Genomic DNA, 26,358 nt, shown 5'->3' on the forward strand with positions numbered 1-26,358 from the left:
ATAAACTTGTTCTTTTCTCTACTTCTCTATTAACTTGGCAAATGCAATTGCTCTTGCAAAATATTTGAGGAGAATGATATTGACGGGAGCGATCACTCTCGCAAACAAAATCCAGGAGAGCGATTTACAGCTCTCGCAGATTTTGCAAACACTAGTCTCTGCTATGGCGCAGGCACGAGCATTGCCTGGAGGTGCACTTCGTACTGCAGCCACAGCTGAGCAGCTTCAAGAGAGCTGATGCATCCAGTTCACTTCTGTTCTTGGTTCTTCTGCTGTACCAGCAATCTTCCATCCATGCCCATCAGGTGATAGAACGGAGCATTGATTTTTTTTTCTTTTTTTTTAAGCAATGCACACTACCAAATGGCAGAATGATAACTTGCGCGTGAGATATGCAAACTCAGTTCTTCTTGAGTTGGTGGAACATGCAAACTGTCCATTGTACCAGAGCAAAACAGGTTGTATCACAACTCACTGATGGTGTCGGCATCCTTTCCGCCATACAGAAGGCACAAACTTTTCACACTCTGTCTGCAACAAAGCTAATGAAGCAAATTCTTCTCCAAGCAAAACCATGGCATTCCTACTGGTAACAGGTTTGCATACAAGGTCAAACGACTTTTTCTCACCCTGTCCTATGAAGGAATTCACAGAATCAATCTGGTGATGGCATGGAAGAGCAAAAGCTGTTGCCAACCTGCTGGGAAATACTAGTGATGTTCTACAAATTGGGTTTTCTTCTTCATCCCAGTCTTGAAAATGTGGCTGGCATTAAGAGGAGTATGACCGCACATCTGCATCGCTATATCGGTGTCAAGTGAGTCAACAATGACAGTTGAATATATTCTTTGGACTACATGATTCTTATCCAGGAGGAGCCTCTTGTCAGTAAGCTCTTTAGGAAGGTGTCTGTGTGGAATGCATTCATAAACTTCTGGGCCCGGTTGCTCAAAGCATGTTAAACCTATCATTAGCCTAACGATCGATTAACCTTTGAGCAACACTTTTAAATCCTGTCATTGGCTATTCTATCGGTAAGGAATTTAATTATCGATTAAGCCTAATCGATCATTAAATTTAACGATGCTTTGAGCAACCGGGCCCTGGTCATGACATGTCCATTGCAGTATTACAGTATGTGTCCATAACATCATCGTTGTCATCATCTTTACATGCATGGCTTTTCCATTTGGGAAATATATGTATCATAAAACTCTGCAAGTCAACCATGGGGAATGTCAGAAGCATACACAATAAAACCACCAGACTGGATTCTACAATGACTAGACTTCCAGAATTCCAAGCGGTCACTAACATGGTTCTCAAAGTCGCTGTAACCTTTCACTGCGGTATTGACCCGGCCTTATGTCTGCATCCACATCCATCAAAATACGCTCATACAGGGTTCTCAGCTTCGAGAAACTCTACTTCATGCTGACGAATGATTTGCTGTCCAATGGCATCGACAAGCATCATAAATACCTGATCAAACACGTTTTCTTTGTCATCTCGGTCTTTCCCACATGTAATTGCTTGAGCAGCAACCACTTTCCTTTTATGGGTCTATTCGGAGGATCATAACGTGTGGTATTTGATGTCCAATGCAAGAAAGTCCCTCGTGCTACAGGTCAGAAGGAGCATATTCTTGTCCTTGTACACTTCAGCCACATTGATGTATCTTTTCGGCAGCCTGCTTCATCATGGATTTGTTCAATCTCTCCACCTTTCTACACTTGCCAGTTTTGTGTTTGGCATCCTTCTTGTAGAAATGGCATTTCCCTGTAAAAACTACTAGTTTTAAACTGCTGCTGTATTCCTACTAGTTCTGCAAGAATGGTACGACAGAACTTCAAGGACTTGATGGAAGTCGGTGCATCTGCAGTCTTCCATAATTACTGATCTCCCCTGAGCAGTCAGTGATGCCTACCTGCTCAACTTTCACCCTAGCTAAGTGAACCCTCAATCTCCAAGTATGATGGCAATGATTGTGAAACACACAACGTGCCTCATCGTTCCAAGCAGCAAATAACCTGCTGTCACCATGTACACGTCATACGTCCAGAAGCATTTCCCAAGAGGTCCGGGAAAATGGAGTCAACTCCTTGTCCCTCGGACTTCTCTTATCAGGCAGTTTGCACGGAGACTTTTAATGAAATTGAGAGCAGGACATCTGTGTCCAAGCTGAATGTTTGCTCATCACTCCATTCATGGATGCTGTCCATCATGTTCATCCATTCACTGCAATTATTGACAACATGGATGTAGAACTGATAACAGCCTGTAAGCACATGCACATCAGCTGTGGTCAATAAGCCCAGGTTTGGACAACTTTTGACCTTTCTTGCACGTTGCAACAATTGGAATTGTATTTCTCCACCTCCTTCTTTTGCACTTTGCTGTGGGAAACCTTTGTTGGACGAGGTCGGAAATGTAACTGTTTCTAGATGCTTTTCAGAGATTGGCCCTTCGACTATAATGCATTCTTCCACATCCACTGTTTCTCCAATTTTGGTTTCTCCAACCTTATACCATTTGCACCACCTGTCGTGGTTCGTGGTTTTGTTCACACATTCATCATCACACCGCTTCCTCTTCTCTTTGTGTATTCATAAGGGTGGGATCCACCAACAGGCCCTCTGCCACCTGTGACTCGCATGACTCCACCAGTCCGGAAGGTGTACATGACTCCACCAGTCCGGAAGGTGTACATGACTCCACCAGTCCATAAGGTGTGCATGACCACCAGTCCATAAGGTGTGCGTGCCACGAGCACCACTTCAGAGCTGGGTGGCTCATTGACAGCTGCAGGAACTACCATGATGTGCAGCTTCACTTTGTGGACCTCCTGTCCATGTATTTCCAGCTCCTCAGATCTGATCCCAAGCTGTCCACTCTCCAGATCTATTTCACAGTCATTGGCCAACAGAATGTTGATGCCGATTCATCACCCAGGTTTCTCCCTCAAGTTTTGTCAGACCGAATTACAACCGAACAAAACAACCCAATATTATTGCTGTTGGTCCAGTAGCCATCTGCAAGGTATTATTTTCCAAAGCATACGAATAATGAAGATGTAATACCTTTTAGTATTTCATCTTCATCATTAGTATGCTCATGCCAGGATTGCATTTGGCATAATCTGGAATTGTATGTATGTATGTGAATGGTTGTGCGAACATTTCGCTGTTCAGATCATTCCGGGGGCACATACCATGTGGATTCCCCCCTCTTTTCTGTGTTTCCTGGATGGCATATAGATAAAGTGTGCTGGCAAGCTTGCTCTGTAATTTGTGAGCTGTGCCATTGCTGTGTGGTTTGCCTGCGATACATGGAAAGGTGGTGTGATGGGATTATGTCGAGGTGCACGAGTGTTGGCTGCTTACTTCCCTTTCCAATTGTTTCCGCCTTGCAACATCCTGTCCTCCTCACCTCTGTTGGTATGGAGGTATGTATGGTATGGAGGTATTGGTTGGTATGGAGGCCATGGAGGTATGTCAAGTGCTTCACCAGTTAAACCACCTTCTTGACCTTTGGTTCTCACAGCATTCCTTCCTCCAACCTTTTATTGGGTGTGTTGTCCAAGATATGTATTCCACACAGCTCAAACTCTTGTCCAGATTATCCGCAATGATTTGAGTAAAGCGGGGTTGTAATCATTAGAAGGGGGGAGGGGGGTGCATGTTGACCTACGCTTGCGGGAAGGACCCGCGGCTTCTATGTATGCATGTATGTATGTAGATCTGGTCGTTGGTAAGCCTTCAACAAATTGAGGGCAAAGGTTCCCCCATACTCCATTCATGCAGGAACACGTGACTTCCTTCCAAGACTCCTCAACATTACATCGAGCATCCTTTATTGTAAAGGTCTTCCAGAATTCCTTTGCAGTCATCTGATTATTATCAGTTGATTTCACCAGGTTTGTAGATGTTATTCAGAGATAATACGCCTTGAATGTAGCAATCACTCCCTGGTCCATGGGTTGTATAAGAGATGTCGTGTTGGGTGGAAGAAACGCAACCTTCATGTTTTCGTTAAGGTCCTGGATGGATGTTGGATGAGCTGGGACATTATCGAGGAGGATGAGAATTTGCAAACTCGTTCTCCTTTTCACAATATTCCTTCAACTCGGTCGCAAGCTGGGAGCCAAAATATTCACAAAATATTTTGCCTGTTATCCAGCCCTTGGCATTTGAATACCAAGACAGGCAAACGTTTTTTTTGAACATATTCCTTCATCGCCCTTGGATTTTCTGAATGCTAAACCGTTAACGATTTCAATTTTCAATTACCTTCAGCGTTGCCTCCCAAAAGCAGCGTGAAGCGATCTTTCACTGCTTTAAACCCAGGTGCGTTCTTCTCATCACGAGAAATGTACGTCCTACGTGGCATCTTTTCCAAAACAGACCAGTCTCATCAATGTTGAAAATTTGTTTTGGAGAATATCCACCTTCCTCGATAATGGCCTCGAGAAACACAGGAAACTTCTCGGCGGCATCGGTGTTTGCAGCAGCAGCCTCTCCAGTCATCTTGGTGTTGCGATAGTTGTAACGCTTCCAGAAGTTCGAAAACCACCAGAATGAGCGTTAAATAGCTTCACTTCACCTTCATATCAGCTGTACGATCACCTCTTTCATACCGTCCTAAAACATCCATTTTTACTTCAATAGTGATGACCTTCCTCTGTCTTTTGCTCACACTACCAACCTCGCTACACCACAGATGCTTTCCAGTCATGATTACAAAGGCTACTCTTATTACAGCGGCACAATTCACGCACAAAATAGTAAACACTTCACCAAACGCACGAAGCTAAGATGGAGGGTTTCCGGAAACTAAGGGACAGGATAGCGAGGGAGGTAATCTATCTAGCCGGCATCAGCTGTTATAACGAACACGTTTTCATGCTGTTCAGTGCGAAAATTAAATTGCAGCATTATTCGTGCACCCGAATCGCATAATTCCAAACGCTCGTGAACGTAAATTAAAAAGTGGTGTAAATGACAGGCGCGCACTATTCCAAAAACGTGCAAATAGAACACGCGTAAAAGGCAAGCTTACTGTACCAGTGTCAGTGGCAAAGCTGCGTCCCTAATGGATGATGCAACCAGCAGCTTCAATTAATTCCTGACCTTGCATTACATCAAATCTCACCAGGCCTTTCTTCTTTTGCAGTGGCAATGTTCCTCAACACGCTGACGCCCAAGTTCTACGTGGCCCTCACAGGGACATCATCACTTATTTCGGGACTTATTCTGGTGAGCTACTTTCTCTCTTTTTATGGTCATTTGTAATCTACTGAGAAATATACACAAAATGTTGGCAAGCCTTTACTTTGTATTCATTTTCATTGTATTGTTTTGGATGTACAGTAATCCGTGTCTTTTACAGACACCCCTATATCCAAGCAAAAGGTCCCGACAGGCAGGTGTCTTATTATCACAGGGAAGGAACTTTTTAAAATCCAAATTCTTCATCCGTTGTGACTCAGGATGGACTTCCTGCACTCCTTCTCCCACCCCTCACCCCGAGAGAATGGAAGCACAAACGCATACAGTGCCTTCAGAAAGTATTCACACCCTTTGACCTTTGTCACATTTTGTTGTGTTCCAGCCTGAATTTAAAGTGGATTAAATTTTAAAAAGAAATTGTCACCGATCAACATGAAATACCCCATAATGACAAAGTGAAAACATGTTTTCAAAATGTTTTACAAATTAATTAAAAATGAAGAGCTGAAACGTCTTTCATCAATAAATATTCAACCTCCTGAGTCAGTATTTCGTAGAAGCACCTTTGCCAGCGATTACAGCATCGAGACTTCTTGGGTATGTCTGTATCAGCTTTGCACATCTGGATTTGGGGATTTTATCCCATTATTTCATTGCAGATTTGCTCAAGCTCTGTCAAGTTGGATGGGGAGCGACAGTGAACAGCAATCTTCAAGTATTTCCAAAAAAATGTCAATGGGATTAAAGTCTGGGTTTTAGCTGGGCCACTCAAGGACTTTCACGTTCTTGTTCTGAAGCCATTCCAGTGTTGCTTTGGCCGTATGCTTGGGGTCATTGTCCTGTTGGAATGTAAATCTTTGCCACAGTCTAAGCTCTTTTGCACTCTGACACAGGTTCTCCTCAAGGATTTGCTTGTATTTGGCTCCATTCATTGTTTCCTCTATCCTTACAAGTCTCCTAGCCCCTGCTGCTGAAAAGCATCCCCATAGCATGACACTGCCACCACAATGCTTCATGGTTGGGATGGTGTTAGATGAGTGATGAGCTGTTCTCTGTTTCTGCCAGATGTAGCACTTTGCATTCAGGCCAAAGAGTTCATTTTTCATCTCATCAGACACAGAATCTTTTACCTCATGCTCTCAGTCTTTCAAATGCCTTTTTGCAAACTCCAGGCGTGCTGTGATGTGCCTTTTTCTCAGGAGTGCCTTCCACCTCGCCACTTTCCCATAAAGCCTAGATTTATTAAGTGCTGCAGTGATTGTTGTCTTTCCGGCAGGTTCTCCTATCTCAGCAAAGGAACTCTATAGTTCTGTCGGAGTGGTCATTGGGTTCTTGATCATCTCCCCGATCAAGGTCCTTCTGCCCAGTTACTCAGTATGGTCGGATGGCCAGCTCTAGGAAGAGTCTGGGTAGTTCCCTATTATTTCCCTTTACTAATGATAGACCTCACTGTGCTCTTGGGAACTTTCAGCACTCTAGAAATTGTTTTATACCCTTCCCCAGATCTATGCTTCCTCACAATTCCATCTCGGAATTCTCCCAAGAGTTCCTTGGACTTCATGGTAGAGTTTCTGCTCTGACATGCACTGCCCACTATTGTACCTTGTATAGAAAAGTGTTTCTTTTGAAATCATGTCCAATCAATAGAATTGGCCACAGGTGTATTCCAATCAAGTTGTAGAGACATCCCAAGGATGATCAAAGGAAATTGGATGCACCTGAGCTCAATTTGGAGTGTCAGAGCAAAAGAGTTGAATACTTATTGACGCAAGACATTTCCACTTTTCATTTTTAATTAATTTGTAAAAATTTCTGAATACATATTTTCACTTTGTCATGAGATATTTTGTGTTGATCGGTGACAAAAAATTAAATTTAATACATTTTAAATTCAGGCTGAAACAACAAATGGTGACAAAAGTTGAGGGGTGTGAATATTTTCTGAAACTACTGTCACCATTAGTCAGTTAATTTTTTTTTGTATTCTCTTTATAAATAAGGTAAATCATACTTGCTTCATAAATATACGTTGAGTTTGTGAGCAAGTAAGGTTTTGTCCCCCCCCCTCCCCACCCCCTATCTTTTCCATCTCTCTAACTTCTATTGTCTTACATTTTACACTTTTCTCCAACATCACTTCATTATACACTCCATACAAAAACTGCTTGCAAACCCGTTCACTCCCTTGATACCAGCTGCACCGAAGAAAGAACCACGTTCACCCAGAGAAGGAGAGGCAGAGACAGAAGCTGCAGCAGTGTGCTGAAAGGTTCCACCCTCTCGGCCCCCTTAGCGTGACGTGAATGCGGCACGGTGGACCCAATGAGAAGTGACCAGCACGGATGAGGCGAGTCTGGCACGGCCAAGAAAGTGTGTGGGTGGGATGGGGTTGGGGGTAGGAAGATAAAAGGGCAGAGTGGCAAATTCTCTCTCCACTACTGCCACCACCAGAACAGTAGTTTGAGAGCCTGTTCCCCAACGAGATTTTCCCACCCTTCGCTTCAGTCTGCCAGATTGGAGTTTCATACGTCACTCGCCTCACTTTCTCATAACACTTCATGGAGTTGGACACTTTTTGAAAAAATGGCTTCAAGGTGAACCCAGACGTTCAAACCATCTCATTGCTAATCTGTCCCTTAATACACTACAAAATAGATATGATGTGTTTTTTTTCAGATTTTTGATTTATAAAGTCGGTAATTTTGCAATCGAAAGTCAGAATATCATCATCATCTTTATGCTTGGTCATGATATCACACCTGGAAGTCGACCACAATATTTGTACTGTCTCCGGTTTACATCGCAGTACGATTTACTGTAACTCGAAAAGCGAATAATTTTCGACAAATATTCTGAGTCAATGCATCCTTTGTGGTTGCAGTAATACAAACCTAGATAGATTCATGCTACACCAATAGCCGAAAGACCCCAAGTTTGCCAGAAATTGGACGAGGTTTGTCCAAAATACCCGAGTGTGGAACTGGCCGACAAAATGTTCGCTGTTGTGCTCGGAAGATTTTACAGAGCACTTTTATGAAACAACAGAGATGGCTAGATCTTGTGGTCATCCACCGCGATTGGGAGGATGCAATCCCCATGATTAAGCCGAAGAAACAGCTGTCGCTCAAAACTGTAACACCATCTCAACTCAGCTAACAGCATATGTATGTTAGGGTTGTCCAAAAACAGCCAAAATTTTTTTTTTTTTTTAAAGTTCAGATGTTGTCTCCACAAGCCTTAAATTATTCCACTATGATTCAATAACGGCAATAAATTTTTTTAAGTTGATCGGAGGTGATTTAGAGGTCGCTCCTTATGACGACTTTTAGTTTCATGAGCTGGTTAAATTAGGGTATGGTCAGGTATGATTACGGGTACTTCTGGATGTCCGAGGTGGAAATGGAGTGCATTTTCGAACTCTATGGGGTCGATTTACTCTAAGAAATGACTGCACCGACATTGAATTCACTACAATTTCGAAAATATGACCTAAAACAATATTTATCATAACTGGAGTTTAGTAACTAATCTGACTCATTTCGATATTTTCTCATCTACAATTAATTTGTTGTCCGTCTAAACATTTCTTAGGGTAAATCGACCCCACTGAGTTCGAAAATGCAGTCCATTTTCACCGAGGAAGTTCAGAAGTGTACGGATTCGCATCTCACCATACCCTAATTTTTCAATCAATGGAATTACAAACTATTAGAATATTTCATCTCATTTACCAAATACCACTATCATCTCCGCCTCTATTGCTGTTTCCACTCCTGCCGAAACTTATTTCTAGCCGGCCCAACATCCAGTGTTTTCGATTCAATGATTCACGAAAAATATGTGTTATTTATTTAGTTATTATTATATTAAATTAGGTATGGTGAGATGCGAATCCGTACACTTCTGAACTTCCTAGGTGAAAATGGACTGCATTTTCGAACTCAGTGGGGTCGATTTACTCTAAGAAATGTTTCTACGGACAACAAATTAATTATAGATTAGAAAATATTAGTCCATTTGCCAGAGAAGTAACCTTGTTGTCCTCAAAAGTGTATGGTTTTATGGTGGTTTCTTGTTCACAGGCATGCATATACAAAATTAAGCATGGTTGCCTGGATGGCAACCATGGGGAAATCTGTTATTTTTGCGCAAATACAAGATGGCCGTCATCGACCGGGCTGAAAATATAACTTTTGAGGTAATTAACTTAAAATAACACATGAGATCTTTTCCATATAATTTTGGCACGAGCAATCGATATTTAACCTTATTTTTGTGATAAGAAGTAAATTTGAGGTCAATGTTCGAGTTCCTGGCAATTGTTTGCCGTGTGATACATTTTGAATGACAACAAGGTCACTATTCTGACAACTGGACGCTCACATACGACATTAATGCGAGTTACTAATTCATTGTTTTGTTCTTCACTGGAGTATCTTCAAAAGTCATTGACTGATATGGGAATGACTTATGTCCACATCTCTGTGGATCTCCAACTCTACATGGTGGCTTGCCAAATCAAGTGGCATGACGTTGATCGCTTTGAAAATGTGATTCTGAGGCTTGGGATAATGCACACTGTGCAGTCCTTCTGTGGTTGCATTGGCAAACTCATGTGTGGGTCTGGTGTTGAGACTCTCATCAGTTCAGCATTCGGGGGCCTGGCAGGAATCATGAGTGGAAAGTCCTGGGTTCGATCAATGAGAGCCTTCCGGATGGTTTCGACTGCCCTTCTCATTTCCTTCCTCACCACAGGCCCCAAGACATTCCAGGAGTTGTGCAGCTACCTTGAGACATGCAGACAGCACCCAACTGGGAAGCACTGGGTTGATAACTTCATCAAGCCTACTCTGCTTGTTCATCAACTTCTGCGTAGTGAGAGGGAGGCAGACTTCCTGCTGCAACAGCTAACACTTGAACGCATGCTTCCCTACTTCTTTGTTGCTGGTCACCATCACTATGCCCGTTACATCACCCATCACCTTCTGGAGATGCGCTATCTGCTGCCACCAGATGCCAAGTCAGGGCTCATATCAGGTGCTTTTGTGTGTCGTCACCAGGAAGGCATTTGGAATGGTGTGAGCTCTGATCAGTTCGGTGAACAAACTGCGATTAGAATTGGCAAGGGTGGCCTCAAGGGTATGACTCTTTCTCCAGAGATGGTAGCAGAGTGGATCGATTCCTTTCCTATCACTGCCTACATCTCAGATACAATGGAGCACATCTACCCTGACTCCTCAAACAAGGACAATGAAGACCAAGTGAGAGAAAAGGACACAAGAATCGGACCACGTCACAAGGAGGAGGGGAAGAAGAGGAGAGAACTTGATGCAGATGATAGGCGCCGGATTTTACTTGAATTGTCGAATGTCTCATCCTCTTGAGAATCACTCACCACATCTGTACAACATTGCCAATGGTCGAATTGCTCCCCGAGAAGCTGAAGTGAATGTTGAGGATTCCGTGGTTATAGGTCAGAAAATGGTTGCAGAGTTCCATGCATCCCTTCCAGGTGGATTCCATGCAACCATCTCATGCCCCATCAAGACAATGGAGCACTTACAGAAAGGAGTGAAAATTGGGGACAAGATGATCTTTGATCTAGAAACCATCTTCCTCAGGCTGCTGACTATTGGACAGCAAAGACAAATGGAGCTAGGTCCTATCTTCCAGTTTGAGCTCTGCGCAGTAGCCCCCTCACTGATTGATGAATATGGGTGCTTAAGGAAAGGCAACAAAGCACCACTGGCACACAAACTCTGTGTTCAGGCACAACAGCCTCTGCAACCAGATGTTACCATTGTTGACGCGAGCCAAATTCTCTATCATATTGTCTGGCCTTTCAGGGGAGCTATGTCAGTTTTAGTTGAGTCCATCAAGACAAGGCTGTCTACCATTGCTGGTCAGAAGATCTTGGTCTTTGACAAATATTATGATGTTTTTGCAAAGGACCATGAACGAGTGAGGCATGCTGGCATTGGTTCCATCAACTATGACCTCACAATAAACACACCCCTGCCTAGTCGAGACGCCATCCTGAAAAACAAGCAGAACAAGTTGCAGCTGTCCAAGGTTTTGAGTACCTCTAACTTTGATGAAGGAGTTACTGTGGAGAGCCGTAGCCATGGTGCGTTCAACCATGATGAAGCAGACATTACAATGATCTCACACCTGCTCACGGCTGCTGAATGTAATGCAAGAGTGATACGTATCCTCTCTGATGACACTGATGTTTTTGTATTGATGGTTTACTGGGTTTACCAGCGCAACATCCAGGCCACAGTGCAGATAGAAATGTTGGATGGAGCAATTTGGGATATTAACACCACCTGTGACCAGCTTGGCCCCAAGTGTCTGCAGCTTTTGGGAATGCACTACATCACTGGCTCAGATACCACGTCATACCCATATGCCAAGGGCAAAGTGTCAGCCCTGAAGACACTGAGAGCTGGCAACTTCCCTGGTTTGTACTCCGCACTTGGCGAGCTGAACGCAAGCCATGAACAGCTCATGGAAGCAGGGCGGGCATTCTTCTGTGCCCTGTCTGGTCAGCCAGAAGGTACCACGATGGGTGAGATGAGGTACTATATGTACACAAGGATGTCTGGCAAGCCCCTCAAGCTCATGGCATTACCTCCAACTGAGATCAATCTCTTCCTACATATTTTGCGTGCACATCTACAGATAGTACTTGCAAAATCAGCTGATCAGCAGGCCCCACCTGAACTTGAGATTACAAAATATGGATGGGACATCAGAGATGGAATCCCAGTGCCAGCAACTTCTGCTACTCCACCAGCCCCTTTGGACCTCATGGATGTTGTGCAGTGTGGATGCAAAGCAGAGGGGAAGGCCTGCAGTACTGCAAGTTGCAGTTGTCACCATGCAAAGATCTCCTGCACGCTATACTGCACTTGTGGTTGCAGTGACAAGTGCTTCAACCCACACAAACTGTGAAGGACAGTGAAAAGTGAAGTGGAAGAAGGGAGTGTCGAGGCAGAACTGGAAAGAGACGAGGATATGGAAGGGGACGAGTACAATGAATGGGAATGAACAATATGTAAATTGTCTACTTGGCTCTATGTCCTCTGTTCCAAAGATGTCCAATATGATGACATGACAATGTGTATGCTTTCTGATTATCAACATACTGTTGTGAACCATTCATGACTTCACTTTTGCATTGGTGTTGCATAATTTTCAGCAGAAAATAGTCATGGACATTTCATGTGAACCTTTATTTATTCCTGAACGTAAAAAAATAACCCCAAAATTGAATTCCTCATGTCAAAATCATATTGGAAAGAGGTATTACACAGGATTATATGTTGACCGATTAAAAACTTAGCCCCATCGTCTGACCTGTTGCGGCCATCTTGAATTTATGCAAATTACAGGAGTTCCCCAAGGTAGCCACCCTGGCAACCAACCTGAATTTTATTAATGGACCCATGTTAGTCCAAAACAATCATGAAACCATACACTTTCCACATCAACAAGGTTGACAATGGAACACATAATAACGGCAAATGGACTATATCAAAATGAGTAGGATTAGTTACTCAACTCCAGTAATAATAAATCTTGTTTTAGATCATATTTTCGAAGTGGTAGTGAATTCAATGTCGGTGCAGTCATTTCTTAGAGTAAATCGACCCCATAGAGTTCGAAAATGCACTCCATTTCCACCTCGAACATCCAGAAGTACCCGTAATCATACCTGACTATATCCTAATTTATTCAAGTCATGAGACTAAAAGTCGTCATATGGAGCGACCTCTAAATCACCTCCGATCAAGCTAAAAAAAAATTATGCTCGTTATTGGATCATATTAGAATAATTTTAAGCTTGTTGGGCAACATTCAATTTTTTTTCGACTTTTTTGGACCACCCTAATGTATGTGGATGATTTGAGCAGTGAATCGAACACCTCTTGCCATTGCCCAACAGTTACCACTACAGAACCTGAAAATAATTATCTTTTATCAACACAAATTTCTGCATGTCTAATGAACCACTGTCTATTTATAGTGGAAAGAATGTATGAACAGTGCCTATAGAAAGTGTACACCCCCTTTCAAAATTTTCACCTTTTGCTGCCTTGCAGCCTGGAATTAAATTACATTAAAACACTTTTCCCACCTTTTATTTACACAACGTAACCCAAAACTTCCATGTGAAAAACAAATTCTACAAATTACAGAAAATTAATTAAAAATACAAAACTACAATATCTTGGTTGCATAAGTATCCACCCCCCTTCATAATAACAATTGTAAATCAGCTTAGGTGCAACAAATCACCTTCCAAATCACACACCAAGTTAATTGGCCTCCACCTGTGTTAAATTGTTGTGATTCTGAGTATTTCAGAATAAAATCAGCTGTTCCTGGAGGTTTCCTCTGCTGGGTGGTGAATTTCACAGTAGAGACTCAACCATGAGCACCAAGGAACTTTCAAAGGATAAAGTTGTGGAAAGGCACTGATCAGGGGATGGGGAAAAATATTTTTCAAACGCCTTGAATATCCCTTGTTGCACAGTCAATGCAATCATTAAGAAGTGGAAGGTGTATGGTACCACAAAGACCCTGCCTCGATCAGGCTGTCCTTCAAAATTGGATGACCAAGCAAGGAGGAGACTGATTAGAGGCCACCCAGAGACCATTGGCAACTTTGAAAGAGCTACATACCTTAATGGTAAAGACTAGTCACTGTGTACATGTGACAACAATATCCCAAGCACTCCACAAGTCTGGCCTGTATGGCAGGGTGGCACCATTCTGGAGATTCTGAAGCCATGTGTCAAAATTTTTTTTGTGGTCTTTTGTGCTTTTGAAACAGATGAAACCAAGATGGAACTCTTTGGCTTAAATGCAAAATGTTATGTTTGGCGCAAACCCAAAACAGCACATCACCAAAAGAATACCATCCCTACTGTGAAGCATGGTGGTGGCAGCATCATGTTCTGGTGATTTTTCTCATCAGCAGGGACTGTGGCACTTATCAGGATAGAAGGGAAAATTGATCGAGCAAAATACAGAAAAATCTGAGAGGAAAACCTGCTGTCGTCTGTCTGCAAGAATCCTGAAATTGGAAAAGAAGTTCACCTTTCAGCATGACAATGACCCGAAGTACACAGCCAAAGCTACACTGGAATGGCAAAGAAACAAAATGATAAATGCCATTGAGTGGCCCAGTCGGAGCCCCGACCTAAATCTAATCGAAAATCTGTGGCATGACTTAAAGATTGCTGTCCATCAATGCTCTCCATGCAACATGACTGAGCTTGAACAGTTTTGTGAAGAAGAATAGGCAAATCTTGCCCAAACAAGGTGTGCAAAGTTGGTAGAGTCCTATCCCAACAGGCTCACAGCTGTAATTGCTGTCAGAGATGCTTCCAGTTAGTATTAACTCTGGGGGTGGTCACATCCAACCAAGATATTCTAGTTCCGTATTTTTAATGAATTTTCTGAAATTTGTAGAATTTGTTTTTCGCTTGGAAGTTATGGATTACGATGGGTAAATAAAGGTGGAAAAAGTCTGAATTAATGCAATTTATTTCCAGGCTATAAGGTAACAAAAAGTGAAAAATTTGAAAGGGGGTGTAGACTTTTCATAGGCACTGTATATATCATCTACGCCTCCGAGAGGATTTTACCAAGGATGCTAAAACTTTTGGTTTACCCCTACACCCCTCCCCTCCCTCCACAATCGCTCATCAACCATCACCCTGGCAATACCCACCACCACCTCACACCCCACCCCCCTCCACAATCCCCCATCATCCATCAACCCACAATACCCACCACCACCACCGTACGCCCCTCCCCTCAACCACACCCCACAATATCGACAACCAACCCACACCTTCCTCTACCCCTAGCACCACCCCTCCCCCCCAATCCACTGCAGCAGGACTTCGACACAGCACCATGGCACGGGCATGACACAACCACAGACACAAATGGCGTCCCAGGAAAGTATTAAACTGGACGATCCCGTAACATACAAGACACCTGGTCAGCCTGCGATGGTGAGACAAAGCATTTGTCGCCCATTTTGTCCACGGTGTCCGATTGTGCCTGGGTGGTGTCGTGCCGTGTCCGTGTGGTGCCATGCCATGCCGTGTTTCTGCTGGAGTAGTACAACTGATTTATCAATTCGTACAAATTCCCTTATAAATCGTCAATTGAATGGAAAAACAAAACCTACCAATCTGTCGTGAATATGTGACCGGAATTTTCATCTTCGCTAACACCTCCATTGTCGCCATCTTCATCCGAATCGCTCACAAGGCTCTAAACAAGGCTCCATAATCTCTCTCTACCCTGCCGCCACCCCCCAAAAGCAATTCCATCACTAATTTTGTCTCCAATAGTTTCTTCAAAATCCCAATGATCAGTTTCAACATACTGAGAACTTTTAGAGTTGTGAATGACGGTGGAATCGGTATTGGAATCCAAACTCAAAATACACTGTTTCTCTATGTAAGCCACCATTTGGATCAAGGTGTGACGTCACTGACAAAAATGGATACTGGGGCTTTTTCAGCACTTTGGCAAAAAAAATATTCCCTTCAAATTCCACCTTGATTAATCATTTTCAATTGTTTTCAGGAAAAAAAAATTGCATTTGGGTTCCCCTTTTAAAACCATTTTCATGTTAATGATTGGCATTTAGGCTCACTTTGTATTTTAGGATATGCTGAGTTTGATTTAAATGTTTACCACTTTCAATTGAGTTTTTAACCATTTAATGGCTGACTCAAAATAATGGCCATATTCTATTTTGTTTTTGTACAATATTCTGTCATAGCTTCAACAACATTTTTATTTCAAGAAGATCTTTCAGTTTTCAAAGGTTTTATTGGCTTGAGAGTTTAGCTACAATACATTACAGACTGTGAGAAGTTTCGAATATGTTTTAACCCCATGTCTGCTGCAATTCAAAATGACCACTGAGGCAGGACTTGATGATTGGCAATAAAAGACACAAGAAGGCTTTTCATTTCAATTCTTCAACTGCAGACAGGACAAAAGTAATTGAGCCTTCTCTACTCCCCCAAATAATAAGGTAATTTAACCCTCCCAGATGACCAGAATACACCTTCCCTCCCCCCAAACACCAAATAAATGAAGTATTAAAGCAATGCTATTTGACAGAAGTCCTGTGAAGGCTGGTAGTGAATTTCAGATAAATTATATATAATATCAGTCCTCCAAAACGTTCTGACATCTGTTGTCTTGGCTATGACGTCTGCAGCTGCAACGCATACTGAGGCAGCCATTGGTGCACCCACATGACATGATCTCCGAGCACGCTTTAGGAGTCGAGGGAGGGAGAGCAAGCATGGCACCAGCTTCTCATGTTTGTGTGTCCAGCCCATGGATGTACCAAATGGTAGACATGCACGGAGAGAGTGGGATTGATTTGAGATGCTTGGTCGTGTGCACACATAATGTGGAATCATGCTGCATCAGATGCTGGAGGTCGAGTTTCTTCGACTGCTCCATGCACAATAACTTGATTAGAGCCTTTGCCTTAACAGTCCAACAGGTCACGGTGTTCTTTGAACACTAGCCAAGCAGTGGACTTGCTGTGACCAAATAATTGAGACACATTGTCAACCTCAGTTGGAGAATGAAAGCCAAGTATTGCGTGAACTTAAGGGGCTGTCAAGTGCTTTCAAACATCATGCACTGGAATAAACTTGGCGGAGTCTTGGTAGTGCCGCATTTCATCCTCAAATATGAACATGGCATTTTATCATAATAGGCCATCAATAGTAACAGTACATCAGTGTACATCACTGACACGACTGTCGAGTCCACATTGGCATGAAGGCAGTGGAATACAAGATGGGTATCGGCCTTGTGATCCGCTTCAAGTGCTTTCACATCAAGCTCCATGTCTGAAGTAATTACCGTTGTCGGTTCTGCAAATCCTACAGACAACAACCATTTTGTTTGGAGGGCTGTATTCAATATGGTGATCAGATAGAACCAAGGCAAGATCTTTGTTTTCCTCCAGTGCCATAAAGTTTGACCAGTTCGCTGGTAGCTGTACTGTGTGACTTTCTACACGACATCTCGCAGGTTGTAAGCCATGTTTGCTTTTCACTCTTGTGCCTGCTTTGATGGTGTCTTTCAAATAACTATCAAATGCTACATCAATCCTGTTATCGGCTTCTCCCATGCTGTATACTGTTTTGGCAAATGTTTCTGCATATTCGACAAATGTCGTTTTGGCTTTCCCAAAGCCATCACCAATGCTTGGCCGTCATTGATTAAGTAGGTTGTCCCATTTAAAGCCATATTTGTCAGGGTAGTGATGTCAGTGGTTATCACTTTGGCCAGTAGTGATTTATTGGCAGTTTGGAAGCTTCCATCGGTGGAATCTTGGAGAAAATGGCAGGATTGTTGGAGCAGGATCTGGTAGAAAACATGATTGAGCCTCTCGGTTGCTGCCCAGAAATTGTAATTTCCAACTTTTGTCGAACCTGTCAGACATCATTAATTGTGCGCAATCCATCTCATGTTGGTGTCGAAGCTTTTGGTGCTAGTCTTCTTGACATATTATGCAATGCTCATGGTGTGGGGTCGATCTCTTCCAAACCATAGAATGGCATAATAATTCTTCCATGATAACTCGTGTTTAGAACTTCCTGCAATGGTATAAATTGGTTGTCATACTTGTAAACAAGGTCTTCTATAATATTACATGATAACGACAATTCAAACTAGAACTACGTTGTCGATGGCACACCATCGCATATTCACACGCACACTGCTTTGTCCCATTAATGCGAGGTGAAATTTTATCTTGCAAAATTGATTGACTATTCTTTTCTATTTGATGTGCTTTATGACCAAAGACTTACTATGTTTACTAAATCAAAAGTCATTGCAAAGCATGTCAACATTTCATGAAACATTAATTTAACACTGTCCAGCAATATAGAACTGTGCATCAATTTAATCATAGGATGAACTGTGTATAATATTAATTATAATTATTCATAATCAATTGGATAAATACAGTAAAACCTGTGACTGTTTGTCACTCATGGGGCCACATAAGTAAGTTCTTTATAAAATAATTTACCATGTACAATGGTAAATTCACTAAAAAAAAAAGCTATAAGACAATTTTTTTTAAATCGACCCCCATGACCCCAACCCCTCTGGCCCGGCCCCTAGGGGTCATATCAAAAATCTGAAAGTGTTGTGCACTTCCCCATACATATATCTACTATGTCCCAAAGTTTCAAGTTCCTATTTCAAACTGTGTAGGAGTTACAGGGTAAGACAGACAGATGGACGGACGGCGGAGACAATCACAATATTCCCGCTTTTCTTCGAAAGCGCGAGAATAATTAAGTGCTTCCAGCACCTCTACACATGCCGAGTTTTAGCCTTTGTATCGCTAAATTTTATTGTAAAATATAATTTTTTTGTCATAAAACTCACCAGAGACTTGCACACCAAAGATCTGCCAAAGCACTGATGCCTTGAGGAATCAGATTTTATTTATATAGGTATGTATGTATGTTTATGTTTATGTATACGTATACGTATACATATACATGAAATACTATCATGGCCAAAAATATTGGCACCCTTGCAGTTTTTTCAAATAACTCACAATTTTCTCTAAAAATAAGTTGAAATTGACAAAAGTATTTGGTTTCCACAATTCTTTAATTCACTGTTAATATTACAGAAATTTTCTTTTTGATTCAGTACTTCATATATCCTTTTAAATCAGAAAATAAAACGTAATGGCTTCTTTTTGTTTTCTGCAAACATAGAGATGATGTGCTATCCCAAAAAGCTCTAGTTTGGTCTGACCTTTCCACAAGACATTCTCCCAGAAGGATTTTGGCTTGTTCAGGTGTGTTTTGGCAAGCTCCAGTCCAGCTTTCTTATGTCTTTCTCTCAGCAGTGGGGTCCTCCTGGGTCTCCCACCAAAGAACCCCCTTTCATTGAGTTGGTGATGGTTTGTGAGAGTTGAAACTGTCGTACCTTGTATCTGAAGGTCAGCTTGAATCTGTTTGGCAGTTGATCGAGGTGCTTCACCAATCAAACAATCCTTCGCTGCAATCTTCGATCAAGTTTTCTCTTGCGGCCACGTCCTGGGAGCTTGGCTATAGTGCCATGGGCCTTAAACATCCCAATAACATTGTGTATTGTGGACACAGGAGCATCACGGTCTCCAGAGATGTACTTGTCGTCTTGAGATTGCCATGCTTGGCTACAATCTTGTGTCTGACATCCTCAGACAATTCTCTGCTTTTCTTTCTTTTCTCCATGCTCATTGCGGAACATACAATGACACAAAACAGCAGAATGACTGCTTTTCTCTATTCAAACTAGTTGAATGAGTGATTTTTATATTGCAGGCACCTGCAACTCACCAAAGATGAGTTCATTTCCAAAGTAAAGGAGAATCACCTGCTTGAAATGGAATTTCTAACAACTTCTAAAATGTGCCATTAATATTGTCCAGGCCATTTTAGGATTGATGTGTGGAATAAGCTTGGTTTTAGTCATTTTTTCAGCTTTTTTTTGTTTGTTTGTTTTGATACACTGCAAACCAAAGAAATAAATATGTGGACACCAAAATATTTTTTTTAATTTCAGCAATTTTCTTTGATAACTATTAAACCATAACTATTAAAATATACACAGCCGGTCAAAAGTTTTAGAACACCCCCATTTTTCCAGTTTTTACTGAAAATTAAGCAGTTTAGTGTTTCAATGTACTCTGAAATTAAAGCACAGAACAAATAAACAATTGCAGATAAAAAAGAAATCATGGAATCGTTTTGTTGAACAAAATTTAATCTAAATTTTTGACTCATCAAAGTAGCTACCTTTTGTAGATATAACAGCCGAACATACTCATGGCATTCTTTCTACAATGGAAATCAAATATTGTTCAGAAAGTTGTTCCTAACACTTGCAGAAGTTCCCACAAATGTGTTGCACTTGTAGGTTGCTTTGCTTTCACCCTTCTGTCCAGTTCATCCCAAACCAGCTCAATGGGGTTTAAGTCTGGAGACTGGGCTGGCCATTCCATGTTTTGAAGCCTACCATCTTATTTTATTATAAGATAGTTCTGACATAGCCTGGAGGTATTTTTTGGGTTGTTATCTTGCTGTAGGATGAACCCCTGACCAACTAGGCATCGACCAGAGGGTATTACATGGTGCTGCAAAATGCTGTGGTACCCCTTTTGGTTCAGGGTGCCAGTCACTCTGCAAGTTGCCAACTCTGGATCCAGCAAAAGAGCCCCAGATCATCACGCTTCCTCCTCCATGTTTGACAGTTTGTGTCACACACTGAGGAACCATCCTTTTGCCTCGACGGCGTACAAAAACCCTGCGTGATGAACCGAAGATTTCAAATTTTGATTAATCGGTCCATAAGACCTTCTTCCAGTTTTCAGTAGTCCAATGGCAGTGCTTCATGGCCCAGGCAAGCCTCTTTTTCTTATTTTGCCATCTTAGCAATGGCTTTCTTCCTGCCACTCGACCTGTCAAACCTGCAGCTCAAAGTCTTCTCTTCACAGTTGAAACTGAGATTTCCTTACTTCGACCAGTGTTAAGCTATGCTTGAAGGTGCTGTCCTGTGAGCCGCCTATCATGCAAGCTGTTGACTCTCAGAAACCTGTCTTCTGATTGTGTTGTGGCTTTTGGTCTGCCAGACCTCTTCCTGTTAGAGTTTCCTTCAGTTTCCGAGTACCTTTTGAAGGTGTAGGAAACTACTCACTGACACCTTGGCTTCCTTTGCAATTTCTTTAAAGGAAAGACCTACACTTTTGAGGGTTATAATGGTCTGTCTGTCTTCCTTTGTTAATTGTCTTTTTCTCACCATGATGAGAGCAATATACTACTTCCTGCAGTGCAATATTGTCCAAATAATGCTTCAGAAAGTGGAGCAACACAGTCTGTTCCAACACTGCTTTTATACAGACAGAGAGAGGGTTTGTAACTAATCATCAAAAGTTGGGACACCTGTAGGAATTGTTTGCATCAACTTTCAAGGCTTAATTTACTTCCATTGTTGCAGAATAGCTGCAGTTGCTAACCCATTACATGTTCTCTGAAAAGGGCCTTTCTTAACAATTCTGAAATTTATATTATTTTTCAGTTTTTGGTCACCTAAACTTTTTTTTTTAACCTCTGGCAGTTTACCGCTTAGCTTTGTACCATTTCAGGTTATTCACTGGACTTGAACTGCTTAAATTTCACTAAAAACTGGTAAAATGGGGGTGTTCTAAAACTTTTGTCCAGTAGTGTATCTACATATCTATATCTATATATATCTTCTTCTTCTTCTTCTTCTTCTTCTTCTTCTTCTTCTTCTTCTTCTTCTTCTTCTTCTTCTTCTTCTTCTTCTTCTTCTTCTTCTTCTTCTTCTTCTTCTTCTTCTTCTTCTTCTTCTTCTTCTTCTTCTTCTTCTTCTTCTTCTTCTTCTTCTTCTTCTTCTTCTTCTTCTTCTTCTTCTTCTTCTTCTTCTTCTTCTTCTTCTTCTTCTTCTTCTTCTTCTTCTTCTTCTTCTTCTTCTTCTTCTTCTTCTTCTTCTTCTTCTTCTTCTTCTTCTTCTTCTTCTTCTTCTTCTTCTTCTTCTTCTTCTTCTTCTTCTTCTTCTTCTTCTTCTTCTTCTTCTACTTTGGCCAGTAGTGATTTATTGGCAGTTTGGAAGCTTCCATCGGTGGAATCTTGGAGAAAATGGCAGGATTGTTGGAGCAGGATCTGGTAGAAAACATGATTGAGCCTCTCGGTTGCTGCCCAGAAATTGTAATTTCCAACTTTTGTCGAACCTGTCAGACATCATTAATTGTGCGCAATCCATCTCATGTTGGTGTCGAAGCTTTTGGTGCTAGTCTTCTTGACATATTATGCAATGCTCATGGTGTGGGGTCGATCTCTTCCAAACCATAGAATGGCATAATAATTCTTCCATGATAACTCCTCTCGTGTTTAGAACTTCCTGCAATGGTATAAATTGGTTGTCATACTTGTAAACAAGGTCTTCTATAATATTACATGATAACGACAATTCAAACTAGAACTACGTTGTCGATGGCACACCATCGCATATTCACACGCACACTGCTTTGTCCCATTAATGCGAGGTGAAATTTTATCTGCAGCAAAATTGATTGACTATTCTTTTCTATTTGATGTGCTTTATGACCAAAGACTTACTATGTTTACTAAATCAAAAGTCATTGCAAAGCATGTCAACATTTCATGAAACATTAATTTAACACTGTCCAGCAATATAGAACTGTGCATCAATTTAATCATAGGATGAACTGTGTATAATATTAATTATAATTATTCATAATCAATTGGATAAATACAGTAAAACCTGTGACTGTTTGTCACTCATGGGGCCACATAAGTAAGTTCTTTATAAAATAATTTACCATGTACAATGGTAAATTCACTAAAAAAAAAAGCTATAAGACAATTTTTTTTAAATCGACCCCCATGACCCCAACCCCTCTGGCCCGGCCCCTAGGGGTCATATCAAAAATCTGAAAGTGTTGTGCACTTCCCCATACATATATCTACTATGTCCCAAAGTTTCAAGTTCCTATTTCAAACTGTGTAGGAGTTACAGGGTAAGACAGACAGATGGACGGACGGCGGAGACAATCACAATATTCCCGCTTTTCTTCGAAAGCGCGAGAATAATTAAGTGCTTCCAGCACCTCTACACATGCCGAGTTTTAGCCTTTGTATCGCTAAATTTTATTGTAAAAATATAATTTTTGTCATAAAACTCACCAGAGACTTGCACACCAAAGATCTGCCAAAGCACTGATGCCTTGAGGAATCAGATTTTATTTATATAGGTATATATGTATGTTTATGTTTATGTATACGTATACGTATACATATACATGAAATACTATCATGGCCAAAAATATTGGCACCCTTGCAGTTTTTTCAAATAACTCACAATTTTCTCTAAAAATAAGTTGAAAGTGACAAAAGTATTTGGTTTCCACAATTCTTTTAATTCACTGTTAATATTACAGAAATTTTCTTTTTGATTCAGTACTTCATATATCCTTTTAAATCAGAAAAAAAAACGTAATGGCTTCTTTTTGTTTTCTGCAAACATAGAGAAGATGTGCTATCCCAAAAAGCTCTAGTTTGGTTCAATACCTTTCCACAAGACATTCTCAGAAGGATTTTGGCTTGTTCAGGTGTGTTTTGGCAAGCTCCAGTCCAGCTTTCTTATGTCTTTCTCTCAGCAGTGGGGTCCTCCTGGGTCTCCCACCAAAGAACCCCCTTTCATTGAGTTGGTGATGGTTTGTGAGAGTTGAAACTGTCGTACCTTGTATCTGAAGGTCAGCTTGAATCTGTTTGGCAGTTGATCGAGGTGCTTCACCAATCAAACAATCCTTCGCTGCAATCTTCGATCAAGTTTTCTCTTGCGGCCACGTCATGGGAGCTTGGCTATAGTGCCATGGGCCTTGGAACATCCCAATAACATTGTGTATTGTGGACACAGGAGCATCACGGTCTCCAGAGATAACTTGTCGTCTTGAGATTGCCATGCTTGGCTACCAATCTTGTGTCTGACATCCTCAGACAATTCTCTGCTTTTCTTTCTTTTCTCCATGCTCATTGCGGAACATACAATGACACAAAACAGCAGAATGACTGCTTTCTCTATTCAAACTAGTTGAATGAGTGATTTTTATATTGCAGGCACCTGCAACTCACCAAAGATGAGTTCATTTCCAAAGTAAAGGAGAATCACCTGCTTGAAATGGAATTTCTAACAACTTCTAAAATGTGCCATTAATATTGTCCAGGCCATTTTAGGATTGATGTGTGGAATAAGCTTGGTTTTAGTCATTTTTTCAGCTTTTTTTTGTTTGTTTGTTTTGATACACTGCAAACCAAAGAAATAAATATGTGGACACCAAAATATTTTTTTTAATTTCAGCAATTTTCTTTGATAACTATTAAACCATAACTATTAAAATATACACAGCCGGTCAAAAGTTTTAGAACACCCCCATTTTTCCAGTTTTTACTGAAAATTAAGCAGTTTAGTGTTTCAATGTACTCTGAAATTAAAGCACAGAACAAATAAACAATTGCAGATAAAAAAGAAATCATGGAATCGTTTTGTTGAACAAAATTTAATCTAAATTTTTGACTCATCAAAGTAGCTACCTTTTGTAGATATAACAGCCGAACATACTCATGGCATTCTTTCTACAATGGAAATCAAATATTGTTCAGAAAGTTGTTCCTAACACTTGCAGAAGTTCCCACAAATGTGTTGCACTTGTAGGTTGCTTTGCTTTCACCCTTCTGTCCAGTTCATCCCAAACCAGCTCAATGGGGTTTAAGTCTGGAGACTGGGCTGGCCATTCCATGTTTTGAAGCCTACCATCTTATTTTATTATAAGATAGTTCTGACATAGCCTGGAGGTATTTTTTGAGTTGTTATCTTGCTGTAGGATGAACCCCTGACCAACTAGGCATCGACCAGAGGGTATTACATGGTGCTGCAAAATGCTGTGGTACCCCTTTTGGTTCAGGGTGCCAGTCACTCTGCAAGTTGCCAACTCTGGATCCAGCAAAAGAGCCCCAGATCATCACGCTTCCTCCTCCATGTTTGACAGTTTGTGTCACACACTGAGGAACCATCCTTTTGCCTCGACGGCGTACAAAAACCCTGCGTGATGAACCGAAGATTTCAAATTTTGATTAATCGGTCCATAAGACCTTCTTCCAGTTTTCAGTAGTCCAATGGCAGTGCTTCATGGCCCAGGCAAGCCTCTTTTCTTATTTTGCCATCTTAGCAATGGCTTTCTTCCTGCCACTCGACCTGTCAAACCTGCAGCTCAAAGTCTTCTCTTCACAGTTGAAACTGAGATTTCCTTACTTCGACCAGTGTTAAGCTATGCTTGAAGGTGCTGTCCTGTGAGCCGCCTATCATGCAAGCTGTTGACTCTCAGAAACCTGTCTTCTGATTGTGTTGTGGCTTTTGGTCTGCCAGACCTCTTCCTGTTAGAGTTTCCTTCAGTTTCCGAGTACCTTTTGAAGGTGTAGGAAACTACTCACTGACACCTTGGCTTCCTTTGCAATTTCTTTAAAGGAAAGACCTACACTTTTGAGGGTTATAATGGTCTGTCTGTCTTCCTTTGTTAATTGTCTTTTTCTCACCATGATGAGAGCAATATACTACTTCCTGCAGTGCAATATTGTCCAAATAATGCTTCAGAAAGTGGAGCAACACAGTCTGTTCCAACACTGCTTTTATACAGACAGAGAGAGGGTTTGTAACTAATCATCAAAAGTTGGGACACCTGTAAGGTGTTTGCATCAACTTTCAAGGCTTAATTTACTTCCATTGTTGCAGAATAGCTGCAGTTGCTAACCCATTACATGTTCTCTGAAAAGGGCCTTTCTTAACAATTCTGAAATTTATATTATTTTTCAGTTTTTGGTCACCTAAACTTTTTTTTTTAACCTCTGGCAGTTTACCGCTTAGCTTTGTACCATTTCAGGTTATTCACTGGACTTGAACTGCTTAAATTTCACTAAAAACTGGTAAAATGGGGTGTTCTAAAACTTTTGTCCAGTAGTGTATCTACATATCTATATCTATATATATTCTTCTTCTTCTTCTTCTTCTTCTTCTTCTTCTTCTTCTTCTTCTTCTTCTTCTTCTTCTTCTTCTTCTTCTTCTTCTTCTTCTTCTTCTTCTTCTTCTTCTTCTTCTTCTTCTTCTTCTTCTTCTTCTTCTTCTTCTTCTTCTTCTTCTTCTTCTTCTTCTTCTTCTTCTTCTTCTTCTTCTTCTTCTTCTTCTTCTTCTTCTTCTTCTTCTTCTTCTTCTTCTTCTTCTTCTTCTTCTTCTTCTTCTTCTTCTTCTTCTTCTTCTTCTTCTTCTTCTTCTTCTTCTTCTTCTTCTTCTTCTTCTTCTTCTTCTTCTTCTTCTTCTTCTTCTTCTTCTTCTTCTTCTTCTTCTTCTTCTTCTTCTTCTTCTTCTTCTTCTTCTTCTTCTTCTTCTTCTTCTTCTTCTTCTTCTTCTTCTTCTTCTTCTTCTTCTTCTTCTTCTTCTTCTTCTTCTTCTTCTTCTTCTT

At 41.2% G+C, this 26,358-nt stretch overlaps 1 protein-coding gene across 1 annotated transcript in view; it reads left to right on the plus strand.

Moving 5' to 3' along the window:
• LOC147018324 (suppressor of tumorigenicity 7 protein homolog) overlaps positions 1 to 26,358 on the plus strand; it is a 62,933-nt gene that overhangs the window by 25,382 nt on the left and 11,193 nt on the right. The window contains exon 2 of the mRNA XM_085897869.1: positions 5,173 to 5,255. Coding sequence (XP_085753995.1) covers positions 5,173 to 5,255 — 83 coding nt within the window. The remainder of the gene's footprint in view (positions 1 to 5,172; positions 5,256 to 26,358) is intronic.

The sequence above is a fragment of the Eptatretus burgeri genome, chromosome 10, assembly GCF_056783735.1.
Source record: "Eptatretus burgeri isolate ZD-2024b chromosome 10, Ebu_testis_v1, whole genome shotgun sequence".
Classification (NCBI taxonomy): domain Eukaryota; kingdom Metazoa; phylum Chordata; class Myxini; order Myxiniformes; family Myxinidae; genus Eptatretus; species Eptatretus burgeri.